Source organism: Maniola jurtina, chromosome 28 (assembly GCF_905333055.1).
Source record: "Maniola jurtina chromosome 28, ilManJurt1.1, whole genome shotgun sequence".
Lineage (NCBI taxonomy): Eukaryota > Metazoa > Arthropoda > Insecta > Lepidoptera > Nymphalidae > Maniola > Maniola jurtina.
The window spans coordinates 1291234-1306748 of NC_060056.1; the positions used below are offsets into that span (position 1 = coordinate 1291234).

The 15515-nt window shown below is 37.6% G+C and overlaps 2 protein-coding genes across 4 annotated transcripts; both read left to right on the forward strand.

Moving 5' to 3' along the window:
* Positions 1 to 1060: 1060 nt before the first annotated feature.
* Positions 1061 to 9621, forward strand: LOC123879682 (gastrula zinc finger protein XlCGF57.1-like). 2 transcript variants are annotated; one of them, XM_045927554.1, is made up of 3 exons: positions 1061 to 1927; positions 6762 to 6851; positions 8073 to 9621. In XM_045927554.1, exons 1-3 carry the CDS (start codon positions 1465 to 1467, stop codon positions 9296 to 9298), a joined length of 1779 nt encoding a protein of 592 aa, XP_045783510.1. In that variant the 5' UTR covers positions 1061 to 1464; the 3' UTR covers positions 9299 to 9621. The 2 variants fall into 2 exon arrangements, with proteins under 2 accessions (XP_045783510.1, XP_045783511.1); XM_045927555.1 differs by lacking the exon at positions 6762 to 6851.
* A 1751-nt stretch (positions 9622 to 11372) lies between these two features.
* Positions 11373 to 14784, forward strand: LOC123879703 (gastrula zinc finger protein XlCGF8.2DB-like). Of its 2 annotated transcripts, XM_045927595.1 has the most exons (3): positions 11373 to 11469; positions 11992 to 12237; positions 13805 to 14784. In XM_045927595.1, exons 1-3 carry the CDS (start codon positions 11448 to 11450, stop codon positions 14692 to 14694), a joined length of 1158 nt encoding a protein of 385 aa, XP_045783551.1. In that variant the 5' UTR covers positions 11373 to 11447; the 3' UTR covers positions 14695 to 14784. The 2 variants fall into 2 exon arrangements, with proteins under 2 accessions (XP_045783551.1, XP_045783550.1); XM_045927594.1 differs by lacking the exon at positions 11373 to 11469 and having other exon boundaries at positions 11760 to 12237.
* The last annotated feature ends 731 nt before the right edge of the window (positions 14785 to 15515 follow it).

A 15515-nucleotide genomic window follows, 5' to 3' on the forward strand; every position in this document is an offset into this window, starting at 1 on the left:
ATTATTGATTTCGAGAGAAAAACATCGAAATGTACTAGTGAAGTTTTATTAAAGCTATCCTCGTAAATCCAACACAAATGTCAAACATCAATTACGTCTGTCAATCAATGGCAAGTTTGGTTTTTTTTATTAACTGGTTTTACGGCTCTGGGTTCTAGCTTTTTTAAGCTCGGTGTTGTGATTTTTGTCCGCTGGTTTTAGGGTTTTGTACCCGAAGGGCACCAACGGGACCCTATTACAAAGACTCCGCTGTCCGTCTGTCTGTCAGCGGGCTGTATCTCGTGAAGAGTAATAGGTAGAGAGTTGAAATTTTCACAAAATGTGTATTTCTTGCCGCTATAACAACAAATAATATTAAATTTCAAATTTTCAAAACTGTTGTTTCTTGTACGATGGTACGAAACTAGGTGAACAAAAAGATATCGAATGCCCTATAGCTTTCCATAAGTAAACATCAAAAATTATCGGACGTTCGACAAATATTATTCGGTTAGGTTGTTGTGAATAGCGTTTGATAGTTGTAATCGAACGATATCTACGTCTGTTCGATTCGGTTTCGGTTTCGACAATTTCACTGTCGATTCGGTTATTCTGAATTGAAAATACATTTTATCGAACGACAACTTGCCGAATCGATCGACAATTATGTTATCGAAGGGTTCTGAATCGGCCTGAACTAGATGAGCTTTTTAAATAATTAAAAATATACTGTTACCTAAAAAAGTGATTTTCTTATCAAATCAAATAAACACTTATAACTAGTAATGCTTTTACCATTTCTTTTGTGGAACGCATTATTATGGAAGAATGCTTTGACATTATTTTACTTGTGATTAATTTTGTATCAATATTATCATAATTAATTAATTTATCTAAAAATAACGTTTACGTAATAGCTATTCTAAAGTTACCCGTCGCCATAGTAAAGATCAGCTCTAGCTAGTGTTTACCACAGAGTATACGCTATATGTTAAAAGGGTTAGAACTCAGAGCCGTACAACCAGTTAATTAATGATAACGTAGTGATTACATACTCTTTGTAATTAAAAAAAAAAAAAACAGAAAAAACCAGCAGCCAGCAGTTGTGAAAACAAGGTGAAAAATGCGAAAAATGGGAAATATTTAACAAAATTTGATAGAAAGATATGAAATCGAAGAAAAGTCTAATTGTGATTATTGCATTAGTGAAATATTTACAGAACAGCCACGTTCGAGTTCGCCGTTGGTCTGAATCGTTGCATTGATTTATTGTGGAATGCAACTGCACCTTACGATTTAGCGTCTTGCACGCTTCATGCATTTTTCTTTCGGCGTTTCACAAATCACATCGGTCTATACATGCATGCTCTGCAAAGAGGGCTGACTCATGTTCGTTATAAATTGTGTATTTGTTTGATTAACGGGAGTATATAATAGAACTCGTGTCATGAGTTGAACGAAAAAAAAAAATCATTTCAAGTCAAGATGGATGAACAACCCAGCAACTCTATACTTTATACTGGCGTCATAGTTCCCAAGGAAGAAAAATTAGAAAGCCTTATTGAACCTAAGAAGGAAATAACGGAAGAATTTTTAATACCTAAGGAGGAAATAATAGAACATGAACCAAACAAGGAAATATTAGGGCCTTTAATACCGAAGGAGGAAACAGCCCCTGTAATACCGAAAAAAGAAACAGAAGTTCTTATAGTTCCGAAGGAGGAAATAATACAAGTGGAGATAACCTTTGAAAATGACAATACTGACTATATTATACCCGAAGAACCATCCACATCTAAGCAACATGTAGAAAATTTGAATAAACAAAATGAAGCCAATTATCTGTTCACAGACGAAACGGAACCACCCTTTATTGATTTTACTATACGCAGACGACTTAGCAATCACGGGCAAATTATATCGGACACCGCTGCCTGTTCAACATATGGTAAGTGTGAAATGTAGTGAACATAAGGGGTCTCCAAGCTTTAGCCTAAGATTGTTCCACTATGCTTGAGTCAAATTGGATAAAAAATGTTTACTAATAAAGCCAAAGCATGTCTGTCTTTCATCTTCGAAATTCTTTTACCCTACTTAGGCCAATCCTACCTTACGGCTCCGAATGGTGGGTTCTAATTAAAAAGGTCAAAACTAGTCTCCACATTTTCGAAAAGAAGGTTTTAAGAGGGATATTCGGTATTCTGGATAATAGTTTTGGTGCATTTGTTACAATCACGAACTGTATGAACTTTTTAAGTCAGAACTGTCAAGAATGCGATGGGCAGGACATGTGCAACACATGGATGGCAACCTATAATATGGGTACCTTCAAGTCAAGAGTGAATAGGCAACTTCTAGGCAAGCATGCTGCATCTTAGGCTGCATCATCACTTGCTAGCAGGTCTGATTGCAGCCAAGCCCTAGTCGATATAATTAAAAAAAAAAAAAAAAGCCTAGAAAAAGTTGTTGGATAGCCAACCAGAGGAAGACCTAGAGGTCGGTGGGTTGATAGAGTGGAGAAGGCCATGATGGTTCTGGGGGTTTGGAGCTGGAAGGAAGCTGCATCTAACCGGCCCCAATGGTGGAGTTTGCTTGACCAAGCCAAGGCTCACACAGGGCTGTAGTGCTTTGATGATGATGATGATAATAGGTGGCCACTGCTGTACCATCCCGGGAAACTATTTCTATAATTACACTTGTAAAACCTGTATCAGCAAATAAATAAGTTGAATTGAATTGAAAGAAGTTATACTATCCTGTATATTACTCTCTCTATTACTCAGTGTGCGGTAACCATATTGTGACACCAACCAATCACAAACATGTTTTCAACAATTGTAAATTAAAAATTTATAACACCCCCGACAAGTGAAGGTCACAGTAACTAGAAAAGAGCTGATAATTTTCAAACGGCTGAACCGATTTTCTTGGATTATAGCTAAGAACACTCTTGATCAAGCCACCTTTCAAACAAAAAATAACTAAATTAAAATCGGTTCATTAGTTTAGGAGCTACGATGCCACAGACAGACAGACAGATACACAGTTACACATGTCAAACTTATGACACCCCTAGGTTGGGGGTTAAAACATTTGAAATACAATTAGAAAAAGTTCTGCTTGTGATTGATTGGTTGCTCAAAATGGTTAGCGTCCACTGAGATTTTTGTCTCTATCATTTGTATGGGATTATGTTAGAGAGAGAGAGAGAGAGAGAGAGAGAGAGAGAGAGAGAGAGAGAGAGAGAGAGAGAGAGAGCTATATAAACTTCCTTCCACAGAATATAGGCAACAATCTTTGACTTTGTTAAATAAAAAATAAAAGTGTATAAGTTAAATATTCTTTATCCAATTTGACCCAGGTGTAGTTCAAAGGGCAAAGATCTATATAACATTTCATAGGGTAGGGTTCCGTACCTCAAAAAAATTATGGTGCTTCCCGTTGACCTATAATCATGAAAGAACATTGGTCACTTTGGACTATGAAAAATCAGAAATTGTTAACCAGATGAGATTATTACCAAAATGTAGTTTTGTTATTGTAACTATTGGATATCATTAGTTTTTTTTAAAAGCTAGGTGAATCATAATAATCGATTTTCAAAGAAATGTTTCGCATATAAATTACCTATTTATCATTTTTTTTTTGATTTCGTATCTATTTAATCTTATTATTATATTTACTGCTAAGATGGCAGAAAGTTATTTCATATATTTAAAAGTGTTCTAAAGCTTCTCAATTCAAAATTAATAATGTAAAAACATTTATATTCAATTACTTAATTCTCTGTGCTGTTAAAAATATATTGAATGCTTTTATTACTTATATACATATAGACAAATAAAACGACATATATTCCATCCAGTTACATTTTATTCGATTTTAATAGTCCAAGCATACTAAGAAAGTGGCCTTTGTTCTTTGGCTGGTGAGGAGATCGTATAGCCCAAGTATAGGAACAAATCCAAAAACCGTCAATTTGTGTTTACATAACAAAAAAAGTAAATGTGTTCACAAAGAATTAATTAGTTTACTAAATCACATATATAGATGGCGCTGTACGTCATTAACTTGCAGTATTAAAAGTATTATAATTATCTTGTATGATGTTACGGAACCCTTTGTGTGCCAGTTAAAGCCATGTCTAAGGCTAAAATTTATAAAGTGCACTTTGACTTTGCTCTGACTTAAGATTGAGTTAAAACGAGACAGATTTATGTGAGAGATATAGCACTGTCTCGTTTTAACTCTGTCTTAAGTCTAAGCAAAGGCAGAGCGCGCTCTATAGATCTCACCCTAAGTGAATCGCCTTAAACAGTACTGTCCATTTCAACGATTTCTATTAACCCTAGTCTTGAAATAGAAAAATTTGAATTATCGTCTAGTATTTAAATAATCTGTCTGTCTGTTACCTTTTATACCGAGAGTGTGTCCTGCAGATATAGACACTTAGGATTCTTTTTATCCTGAGTAATGAGAAAGTGCCCATGGGATTATTAAAACCTAAACACATGTGTAGTGTCCCAGTCATGGACATCATGGATAGTCATGGAAAACACAGGCTTGTTTGTGATTGGTTGGTCACTCACAATGGTTAACTCCCTCTGACTTTTTGTCCTTGTCATTTGTATGGGATTACGTAACAGAGAGAGCTCTATACTGACTTCCCTCCGTGGATAGAGTATAGTGGCAGTTGATAGATAGAGGTCATTCCGTTCCCTTTCTTATTTTGAACACATACTGGATACTGGTGGATACTATATAAGTGTGCAGGTGATTATTTCCTCAATATAATTTTTTGGGTTCTGCACCTCAAAAGGTAAAAAAAAAGGAATCCTTATAGGATCACTTCTGTGGCTGCCAAGAGCCTTTTTCTCAGGAACTTTAGAATTACATGGGCTCAAGGATTTTTAGTGAATTTTTAAGACCGCGTAACTTTGAAACCGAATATTTTAACAGAAATCTGGAAAACCACAGGCATAGATATTAGTTTCTAGAACATGTCTGCAAAATTTTATGGACTTTGGTTGCTTGATATTCAAATTAAATTGGAACTACGTTTGTATGAAGCGAGTGACGGAGAGACCCCTCTTAAGGGGCATGAGACGCGAATTTAAAATTTAATTTGGTTTTTCGCAATTTGTAAACTAATACAACAAAGTAGGCTTATAGCATTCTAATTCCGCCAACGGCAGTATCATCTTCATAGGATTACATAAAAATCTTTACTTGAAAGTGTTCAGTTTAAGAAATTTGTCAAAATAATGAGTTTGACGTGAGTTACTCACAAATTAGTCGATACTCTGACCTCTGACAAGGAAACCTATAGGGTACTTCCCATTGACCTAGAATAATGAGATATGTAGGTACACAAGTAAAGGAAAAAATTCGAATAATAAGGAATAATAAGGTTGGACTTCGTCTGTGTTGGTGTTAGCTGGCAGGCGTGCTCTGCCTTTTTGGAGTGATTTTTTTTATTAAAACTGACTGGAAAGCGCTCTAAAGGGGGTGTCGTGCGTGTGTCGGCGAGCGCCGGCACAGACGGGGTCCATACTTGTATAGTTTCCCTAACTTGTTACAAATAACTACAAACTTTTGACATTGGCTAATCAGTGTAAAGCCAGACGAGAGAAGAAAAAAATAAAAGGTCTGTATTTCATTGGTGTACATTTGATTTTAATCGGCGTTGAGTTGCGTTTTCTCCGCGAACAAATTTTGCCGATACGATCTATAAAAGTTGTACTTTCTGATGTTTAAAAAAAAAAAAATTAAGTAGTTGTATTACTTTAGATTAGTGCATCACACTTCACACTAATATTATAAAGGAGAAAGTTTGTATGTGTGTGTGTGTGTGTGTGTGTGTGTGTGTGTGTGTGTGTGTGTGTGTGTGTGTGTGTGTGTGTGTGTGTGTGTGTGTGTGTGTGTGTGTGTGTGTGTGTGTGTGTGTGTGTGTGTGTGTGTGTGTGTGTGTGTGTGTGTGTATGTTTGTTACTCCTTCACGCAAAAACTACTGGACGGATTGGGCTGAAATTTAGAATGGAGATAGATCATACCCTGGATTAGCACATAGGCTACTTTTTATCCCGGAGAATCAAAGAGTTCCCACGGGAATTTTAAAAAACCTACATCCATGCGAACGAAGTCGCGGGTATCAGCTAGTGTTAGATTATTTTCATACATAAGTGCACCTGTAATGGACTACCATACTGCAATGAATTTGTATACGTACATGTTATAGTCATAATTTTATGGAAGTTGTTGGTGTAGATAAATAGAAAAGAAACAAGATAAAGTTGAAAACTAAAACCCGACTGCGATCGTCTTAATAGACGCTGAAATATTACAGTAAAATTGTTTTTCTGCCGCTTGGCATATTTTAATGTTGGTGTACATTTATATTCTGAGCTCAGAATTTTCTCCTCTTTCATTTGATGCCCCACTCGATACAATAGCAAAAAATATTTTTGGAGACCTCCACTTTATTTGATGTCACATCCGTTAGGTTAACTTTTTTCGTATACAACATAGCCTATGTCACCCGGACCTTTAGAAACAAATCAATTGAAACCTCATTCATCAAAATCGGCCCAGTACTTTAGGCACTACGGTGGAACACATAGAATCTCGATACAAATATACATAGACTGCTAAAACATAACCCTTCCTTTTGGCTTTGCCGCAGTCGGGTAAAAAAAGTGGTAGTACTGTATTAGTGTATCCGCTTGATTTCAGTCATACTTAATCATACTTGAGTCATTTTGTAAAAAAAAATTACGTTTCAGGCTCCCCTTCGCCAACGCTATGGCAGACCCAATGCAGTAAAGCTGCAAAGAAAAAGGAACTCCTCTCTTGCGAAATTTGCGAGAAAAAATGTAAATACAAAAGTGCTTTAGACTCCCACATGCGGACGCACACTGGCGAAAAGCCTTTTTCTTGCAACCAATGCCCGGCTAAATTTTCACAAAAAAATCATTTAACTACACACACAAGGTCTCACACTGGAGAGAAGCCTTTCGCCTGCGAAATATGCCAGGCTAAATTTGCCAAAAAACATCATTTAACTCCACATATGAGGTCTCACACTGGTGAGAAACCTTTTATATGCGACCACTGTCAGGCTAAGTTTTCCAGAAAAAGTACCTTAGGTAATCATATCATGACTCACACTGGAATGAAACCCTATTCTTGCGTCCGTTGTCGAAAGAAGTTCACACAAAAGTGTCATTTAGATTGTCATATGCGGACTCACACTGGTGAAAGACCTTATTGCTGTCAAATGTGTCCTGCTAAATTTTCGAGAAAAGACCTTTTGACTTTTCATGTTAGAACTCACACAAAAAGTGAAGTAAGTAAAAAATAAGTCTTCTTAAAAATAGTTGTTTCTTCGAGATATAGATTATTTATTATTATTATTTTGCCTTGGCGAAGATTTAGAGATAATGGAGTTAGAGTTAAAGACGTTCCCCTGTATTTTCATTTCGTATAGTTACTGTTAATGTAAATGTTAAGATAATCCTTGAAGTGTAAGTAAAAACCTCTGTCATAAAAATCTATACTAATAAATAAATTATAAATATTTTTAAAGGCCCATCTATTAAACTGACTTTGACGAAATTAGGTATAGCGATAGTTTGCATCCCATCCCGGGAAATCGAAGAAATCGGATTTTTAGGGTTCCGTACCTCAAAAAGAAAAAAGTAACCCTTATAGGATCATTTCGTTGCCTGTCCGTTTGTCGTGTACGTCAAGAAAACCTATAGGGTACTTCCCGTTGACCTAGAATCGGGCAGGTAGGTAGGTCTTACAGCCAAAGTAAAGGAAAAAATCTGAAAACCGTGAATTTGTGGTTATTTGAGAAAAAAACTATTAAAATTTGCAGTTGTTAATCTTTGGAGATTGGCCGCCGCGCCGTGGCCGAAATTCGGTTGGCAGGACATTATTATTATCATCACAAGTTTTTGAACAATGATTAATGAGAACATAATCGCCTGCACACACTAATCGTTTCCACTCTTTATAGACCAGCACATGGCCGCCATCACACCTGATGGTAAGTGAGCGATTTTGTTAAATTAGAAATTTTCAACTTTCAGGCCCACCTCCGCCTAAGAAACGTAGGCAGGCTCGACGCGATAGATCTGCTACGAAACAAAAACTTCATTCTTGCCACGTCTGCGGAAAACAATATCAATACAAAAGTGCTTTAGATAGACACATGAGGGTGCACACTGGCGAAAAACCATTTTCCTGCGACCTATGCCCTGCTAAGTTCGCCCAAAAAAACCACGTAGTCTCCCATTTAATCTCTCACACTGGTGAAAAACCGTTCATTTGCCAAACATGTCAGGCTAAATTTGCAACAAAACAGCATTTAATCATTCACACGAGAAATCACACTGGTGAGAAACCCTTCATTTGCGACCAGTGTCAGGCGAAATTTTCACGAAAAACCAATTTGGTCACGCACATGAAGACACACACTGGTGAGAAACTTCAGTCATGTGAGATATGTCAGGCTAAATTCACACAACAAAAAACCCTGACTGCTCATATGAGGATACACATACGTGAGAAACCTTATGATCAGGATAATACACAAAAATGTACTTTAAATACTAACATGAGATATCACACTGGTGAAAATTCTTGTTCTTGCGATCAATGTCAGGCGCAATTTGCTCAAAAATGTTCTCTTAATGCTCTTATGAGGACTCACACTAGCGATTATTCTTGCGAATTTTGTCAAAAGAGTTTCACACAAAAATGTGATTTAGATATTCATACCAAGACTCACACTGGTGAAAAACCGTACAGCTGTGAAATATGCGAGGCCAAATTTTCGAGGAGAGACAAATTTTTCACTCATATGAGGGTACACACTGGTGAAAAACCTTTTGCGTGTAAAATATGTGACGCTAAATTCTGTAGAAAAGACCATTTCACTACTCACATGAAAATTCACAGTGGAGTGAAACCTTTTGCATGCAACACATGTGAAGCAAAATTTTCAAGAAAAGACCATTTCACAACGCATATGAGAACTCATACTGGTGAGAAACCGTTCACTTGTGAAATATGTAATTCAAAATTTTCGAGAAAAGACTATTTCTCCACTCACATGAGGATTCACACTGGTGAAAAGCCATTTTCGTGTGATATTTGTGAAGCTAAATTTTCAAGGAAAGCTTATTTCCACAGTCATATGCGAACTCACAATGGACAAAGACGTTATTCGTGTGAAATGTGTCCGGCTAAATTTTCTAGAAAAGACCTATTAACTTGTCATAATATGAGGACTCACACTGATAAAAAACCTTAATCTTGGAATTGCGTCGTCGCATAATTGAGAGATCCTTCCAAAACATGCGCGAGGACACCCATCAGCCTGTATGCGTCCTCAGCTGGACGTAGGCCTTCCCAAGAGCGCGCCACCAAAACCGGTCCTCCGCCTTTCCACCCGCTCCTCGCCATCTTCAGGTCATCGGTCTAGCGGGCTGGAGGTCGTCCCACACTGCGCTTACCGGTACGCGGTCTCCACTCAGGAACACGTCTGCCCCCATCTGCCGTACTACGACAGACATGACCTGCCCATTGCCACTTCAGCTTGCTAATTCTTTGAGCTATGTCGGTCGCTTTTGTTCTTCTGCGGTTTTGGCTACCTGCCAAATTTCATGATTCTAGATCAACGGGAAGTACCCTATAGGTTTTGATCCCCCAAATTGACAGACACGACAGATAGACGACGAAGCGATCCTATAAGGGTTCCTTTTTCCTTTTGAGGTACGGAACCCTTAAAATTAGCATTAAGGTATTTCTAATGGGATAAGCATTAACTAAAACTCATAGACTCAAGAGAGTTTCAGGATGTCAAGCGGAATCATGTAAAACTAGTCTTTGGTTCAAATAAAGAATTTAAAAAACAAGCTGTGTTTTTATGCGTCAGCAACACAGGCGCCACAGACATTGAGTAATTTTGAAAAAAAAAAAAAAATCAACTTTCAGGCTCGGCAGTGCCAGAGACAGATAGGCAGATCCAGCGCGGTAGCTGCTGTGGAACAAAATCTCCGTTGCCATTTTTGCCAAAGACAATATAAACGAAAAGCTCCATTTTTAAAACACAGAGCTGCACGCTGGTGTAAAACTTTTTGCTTGTGAAATATGTCCGGCTAAATATAAAGTAATGAATTCCTTAAAAAGTCATATAAAAGATATTCACGATGCCAAAAAACGTGTTCGTTGTGCTGCGTGCCAGGCTAGGAAGAAATAGGCAACTTGGAAAGTCATATTAGGATTCACACTAGTGAAAACCCTATGAAAAAACCGGCCAAGTGCGAGTCAGACTCGCGCACTGAGGGTTCCGTACACGGGTAATTTTCCGACATTTTGCACGATAAATCAAAAACCATCATGTATAAAATAAATAAAAATCTGTTTTAGAATATACAGGTAAAGCCCTTTCATATGATAAACAAATGACCCCCTTACTAGATCTCATTCAAACCAATTTTCGGTGGAAGTTTACGTGGTAGTGTACATCATATATTTTTTTTAGTTTTATCATTCTCTTATTTTAGAAGTTACGGGGGGGGGGGGGGGGTACTCTCTTTACCATTTTGGAAGTGTCTCTCGCGCAAACTATTCAGTTTAGAAAAAAATCATATTAGAAACCTCAATATAATTTTTGGAGGTATCTATGGATAGGCCATAGATACCCCAAACGTATGAGTTTGATGAAAAAAAATATTTTGAGTTTCAGTTCTATATATGGGACCCCCAAAATTTATTGTTTTTTTTTTTCTATTTTTGTGTGAAAATCTTAATGCAGTTCACAGAATACATCTACTTACTAAGATTCAGCAGTATAGTTCTTTAATCTTATAGTTTCGGAAAAAAGTGACTGTGACATACGAACGGACAAACAGACATGACGAAAGGGTTCCGGTTTTTGCCGTTTGGCTACGGAACCCTAAAAAGATGCTTTAAATAAACATAGGAGAACTCACAACGGTGAAAGACCGGTGACACATTTCAGAATAAATTTATTGACAGACAAGTTGGAAGAAATATGATTCTTATGATGTATAATAATTTTTAACCCCCGACCCAAAAAGAGGGGTGTTATAAGTTTGACGTGTGTATCTGTGTATCTGTCTGTGGCATCGTAGCTCCTAAACTACTGAACCGATTTTAATTTAGTTTTTTTTGTTTGAAAGGTGGCTTGATCGAGAGTGTTCTTAGCTTTAATCCAAGAAAATCGGTTCAGCGCGATTGAAAGTTATGAGCTCTTTTCTAGTCACTGTAACCTTCACTTGTCGGGGGTGTTATAAATTTTTAATTTACACTTTGTTATAATTATATTTGAAGATGTCTAAATAATTTACAGTGCGACAAGGATCTTGTGGCGCGTGACCGAAATCGGAACTAACGCCGCCATCTTGTGAAGTATCACGCTGTCCTCTTGTACCCATATGGTGTTGCTGAGTAAAAAATGTGAATTTCTCTGTTTATTTTTTTAATATTGGAACCATACCATATAGATAGATAACTTTACGATATATCCTGATAAAAAATACAGCATACATGTGTCTGCATTCTATAGCTATATTTACAAAGTGATCCTATAAGTGTTCCGTTTTTCCTTTTGAGGTACGGAACCTTAAAAAAAACGTTTATTCTCTATTTTCTTCGTGACGTAACCACAAATTCATGGTTTTCGGATTTTTCCCTTTATTTGTGCTATTAGACATATCTACCTGCCAAATTTTATGATTCTACTCATCAACTCATAGGAAATCAACTGAAAGTACCCTATAGGTTTTGATCTACCCGAATTGACAGTCAGACAACGAAGAGATCCTAACTATAAGAGTCCCTTTTTCCGTTTGAGGTACGGAACCCTAAAAATGATCATTTAGCTATTTCTAATGGGGTAAGCAGTGGTTATATACCTCTTTATCATGCAGGCCACGGAAAGTGATCAATTTTGTACAAAAATAAATTTTCAACTTTCAGGCTCCCCGCCAGAGACAGATAGGCAGATTCCAGCTGCTGTGGAACAAAATCTCCGTTGCCATTTTTGCCATAGACAATATAAACGCAAAGCTGCTTTTTTAAAACACATAGAGTTTCACAAACTTTTTTCTTGTGGCCAGTGCCCCACTAAATTTAAAATAAAAAGTTCATTCAACTCTCATGTAAGGGAACACATGGACAAACTTTTTTACTGCAATCTATGCCCGGCTAAATTTACACTAATAGGTAACTTAAAACGTCACATTACAATTGCTCACACTGGTGTAAATCCTTTTTCGTGTTTTAAATGTCCAGCTAAATTTCCATATAAATCTCATTTAGAGGCTCACAAAAGGATACACACTAGCGCAAAACCGTTTCCTTGTGATCTATGCCCGGCTAAATTTAGAACTAATAGTGCCTTAAATAAACATATTACGAAAACTCACAGCGGCGAAAGGCTTGTGACACATTTCAGGATAAATTTACTGACAGACGAGTTGGAGGAAGTATAATCCTTACCCTTCAGGCCCAAAATGTTGAATTCCTAAAATGTTGAATTCTCATAATGTTGAATTTGCAAAGTGTTGAATCCCAAAATGTTGGCCGTTTTATCTATTAATTACGTTTAAGCATATGTGAATTAAAAGCTTACTTTTAAAATTCAACAATTTGGGATTCCACATTTTGGGAATTGAAATTTAACACTTTGCGAATCCAACATTTTGCAAATTCAACATGATAAGAATTCAACATTTTGAGCCTGAAGGATAATTTTTATGATAGTATTTTACTTAAACTTCAAGGTTTAAGGTTTCAAATAATTTTTGAATACATATCGAATATTGTGGAACGCGCAAGATTCGAAAGCGCTTTTGAGCACTAGGCTACGGTTATCAAATGGCTTAAGTCCACATTTTTTGCCACCTTGTTTATTTTTTGAAAACCAATAACAAGTTTTTGGATATCAATAATAGTTTCATTAACTGTATTTAAACAAAAAATACTGAAAAAAAAGATTTATAAATTTGTAATCTGTAACCGAAACAAACGAATTTTTTTTTGGGGTTTCACGGGTTATTGTCTCGGAAAATAAATATTTTATACACCTAAAATATAATGTTCACAATTATTATCTATGGAACCTTAAAAGAGTGAGGGCTGACTCGCACTTGATCGGTTTTTCAATATCGATAGTTTTTCATATATTGAGAAAATAATCGCCTGAGCACACTAATCGTTTCCACTCTGCACTTATAGACCAACGCTTGGCTGCAGTCGCACCTGATGGTAAGTGACTGCAGTGGCGTGAACAGGGTTGAAGCCAGGGTAGGTATTAGGTAGCTATTTATTTACTTGCAGATCAAATGAAAAAACCTGGCCAAGTGCGAGTTGGACTCGCACACTAAGAGTTCCGTACTGTCGTTCAAGTTATACACCTTTATATAGAAATCTGCAAGTTAATAATAGTCTGCGCCATCTACATGTGATTCAGTGAATTAAATTTTTCGTGAACACGTTTTAATTTTTTTGTGTGATGTAACCACAAATTCACGGTTTTCGGATTTTTTCCTTTACTTGTGCTATAAAACCTACCTACCTGCCAAATTTCATGATTCTAGGTCTACGGGAAGTACTCTACGTTTTCTTTAAGTGATCTTATAAGGGTCCCGTTTTTCCTCTTGAGGTACGGAACATTAAGAATGGACATTGGTCTATTTCTAATAGGGTAAGCAGTGCTTTTATGTCTCTATAACATGCGAGCCACGGAAAGTGAGCAATTTTGTAAAAAAAAGAAATTTTCAACTTTCAGGCTCTCTCCCAGTGACAGGTAGGCAGAGCCACCGCGGTAGAGCTGCTAAGCAACAAAGTCTTCACACTTGCCATGTTTGCGCAAAACAATGGAAGTACAAAAGTGCTCTAGCCACGCACATGAGGACTCACACTGGTGAAAAACCATATTCCTGTGAACTATGCCAGGCTAGATTTGTACAGAAATATCACTTGATCAACCACATGAAAACCCACAGTGGCCTGAAACCTTACATTTGCGACATATGCCAAGCCAACTTCGCATCCAAACATCACCTTATTCCTCACATACGAACGCACACAGGTGACAAACCTTTTCCTTGCGACCTTTGCCAAGCTAAATTCACAAGAAAAAGCACTTTAGTTACCCACGTGAGAACCCACACAGGTGAAAAACCGTTTGCCTGTGAGCTATGCCCGGCTAAGTTTACCCAAACAAGCACCTTAGCTTCACATATGAAGATTCACATTCGCGACAATTCTCTAACTTTTAATCCACGTCTAGCTAAATTCGCAAAAAAAAATACTTCAATAAACACTGGTAAAAAACATTTCTCCTGTGGTCTGTGTGAGGCGAAATTTGTGCAAAAGTGTTCCTTAACCACTCACATGAGAACTCACACGGGTGAAAAACCGTTCGCCTGTGAAATTTGTCAGGCGAGGTTCTCCCAAAAATGCACTTTGAATAAGCATAAGAGAATTCACACTGGTGAAAAACCTTATCCTTGCGAGCTTTGTCATAGAAAATTCGCACAAAAGTGTAATTTGAAAATGCATATGAGGACTCACACTGGTGAAAAACCATATTTTTGTGCGATGTGCGACGCTAAATTTACAAGAAAAGAACATGTGATTACACATATGAGGACTCACGCTGGTGAGAAAGCTTAGTTTTGGTAATTTAAACGCATATGGAGGACTCACACGGGTGAAAAACCATATTTATGTGCGACGCTAAAATTACAAGAAAAGAACATGTAATTACACATATGAGGACTCACGCTGGTGAGAAAGCTTAGTTTTGGTAATTTAAACGCATATGAGGACTCACACTTGTGAAAAACCATATTTTTGTGCGATGTGCGACGCTAAAACAAGAAAAGAACATGTAATATGAGAACTCACGCTGGTGAGAAAGCTTAGTTTTGTGACTATAATTCGGTCGCGCTAAGTTTGCACTTCCCCGCTCACATCTCCGCTGTCGTCTTGTCGCGTCAGTACGGTTCGCATGCCGTACCTAAACGTCAGTGTGACGTAATTGACGTGAGGTTTTTTTTTTCTTTAAATCTGGCTTTACTCTGATTAGCCAATGTCAAGTTTGTAGATATTTTCAAGTTATTGAATTTATACAAGTATGGACTCCGTCTGCGCCGGCGCCCGCCGACACACGCGCGGTGCCTCCCTAGAGCGCTTCCCAGTCAGTTCCACCACCAAAAAACACCAACTAACACAAAAACCAGTCACTCTTAACAAAAAAAAACACTCCAGACAAGCACAGCACGCGCGCCAGCAAACGCCATCACAGACGAAGTCCTGACGTGAGGTGCAAACTTAGCTTGAAATTATTGTGGTCTAACCCCCCGTCCACACACTGCCCGTGTGGCATGGGAAGCAGCGAGGAACGGAAGCAGAGACGTAGTGTGGCCGCGTTACTCGCGTGTTCCTCGTTCACGCCCATCGCTCCCTATTTTGCCGGTAAGTATGCAATAGCG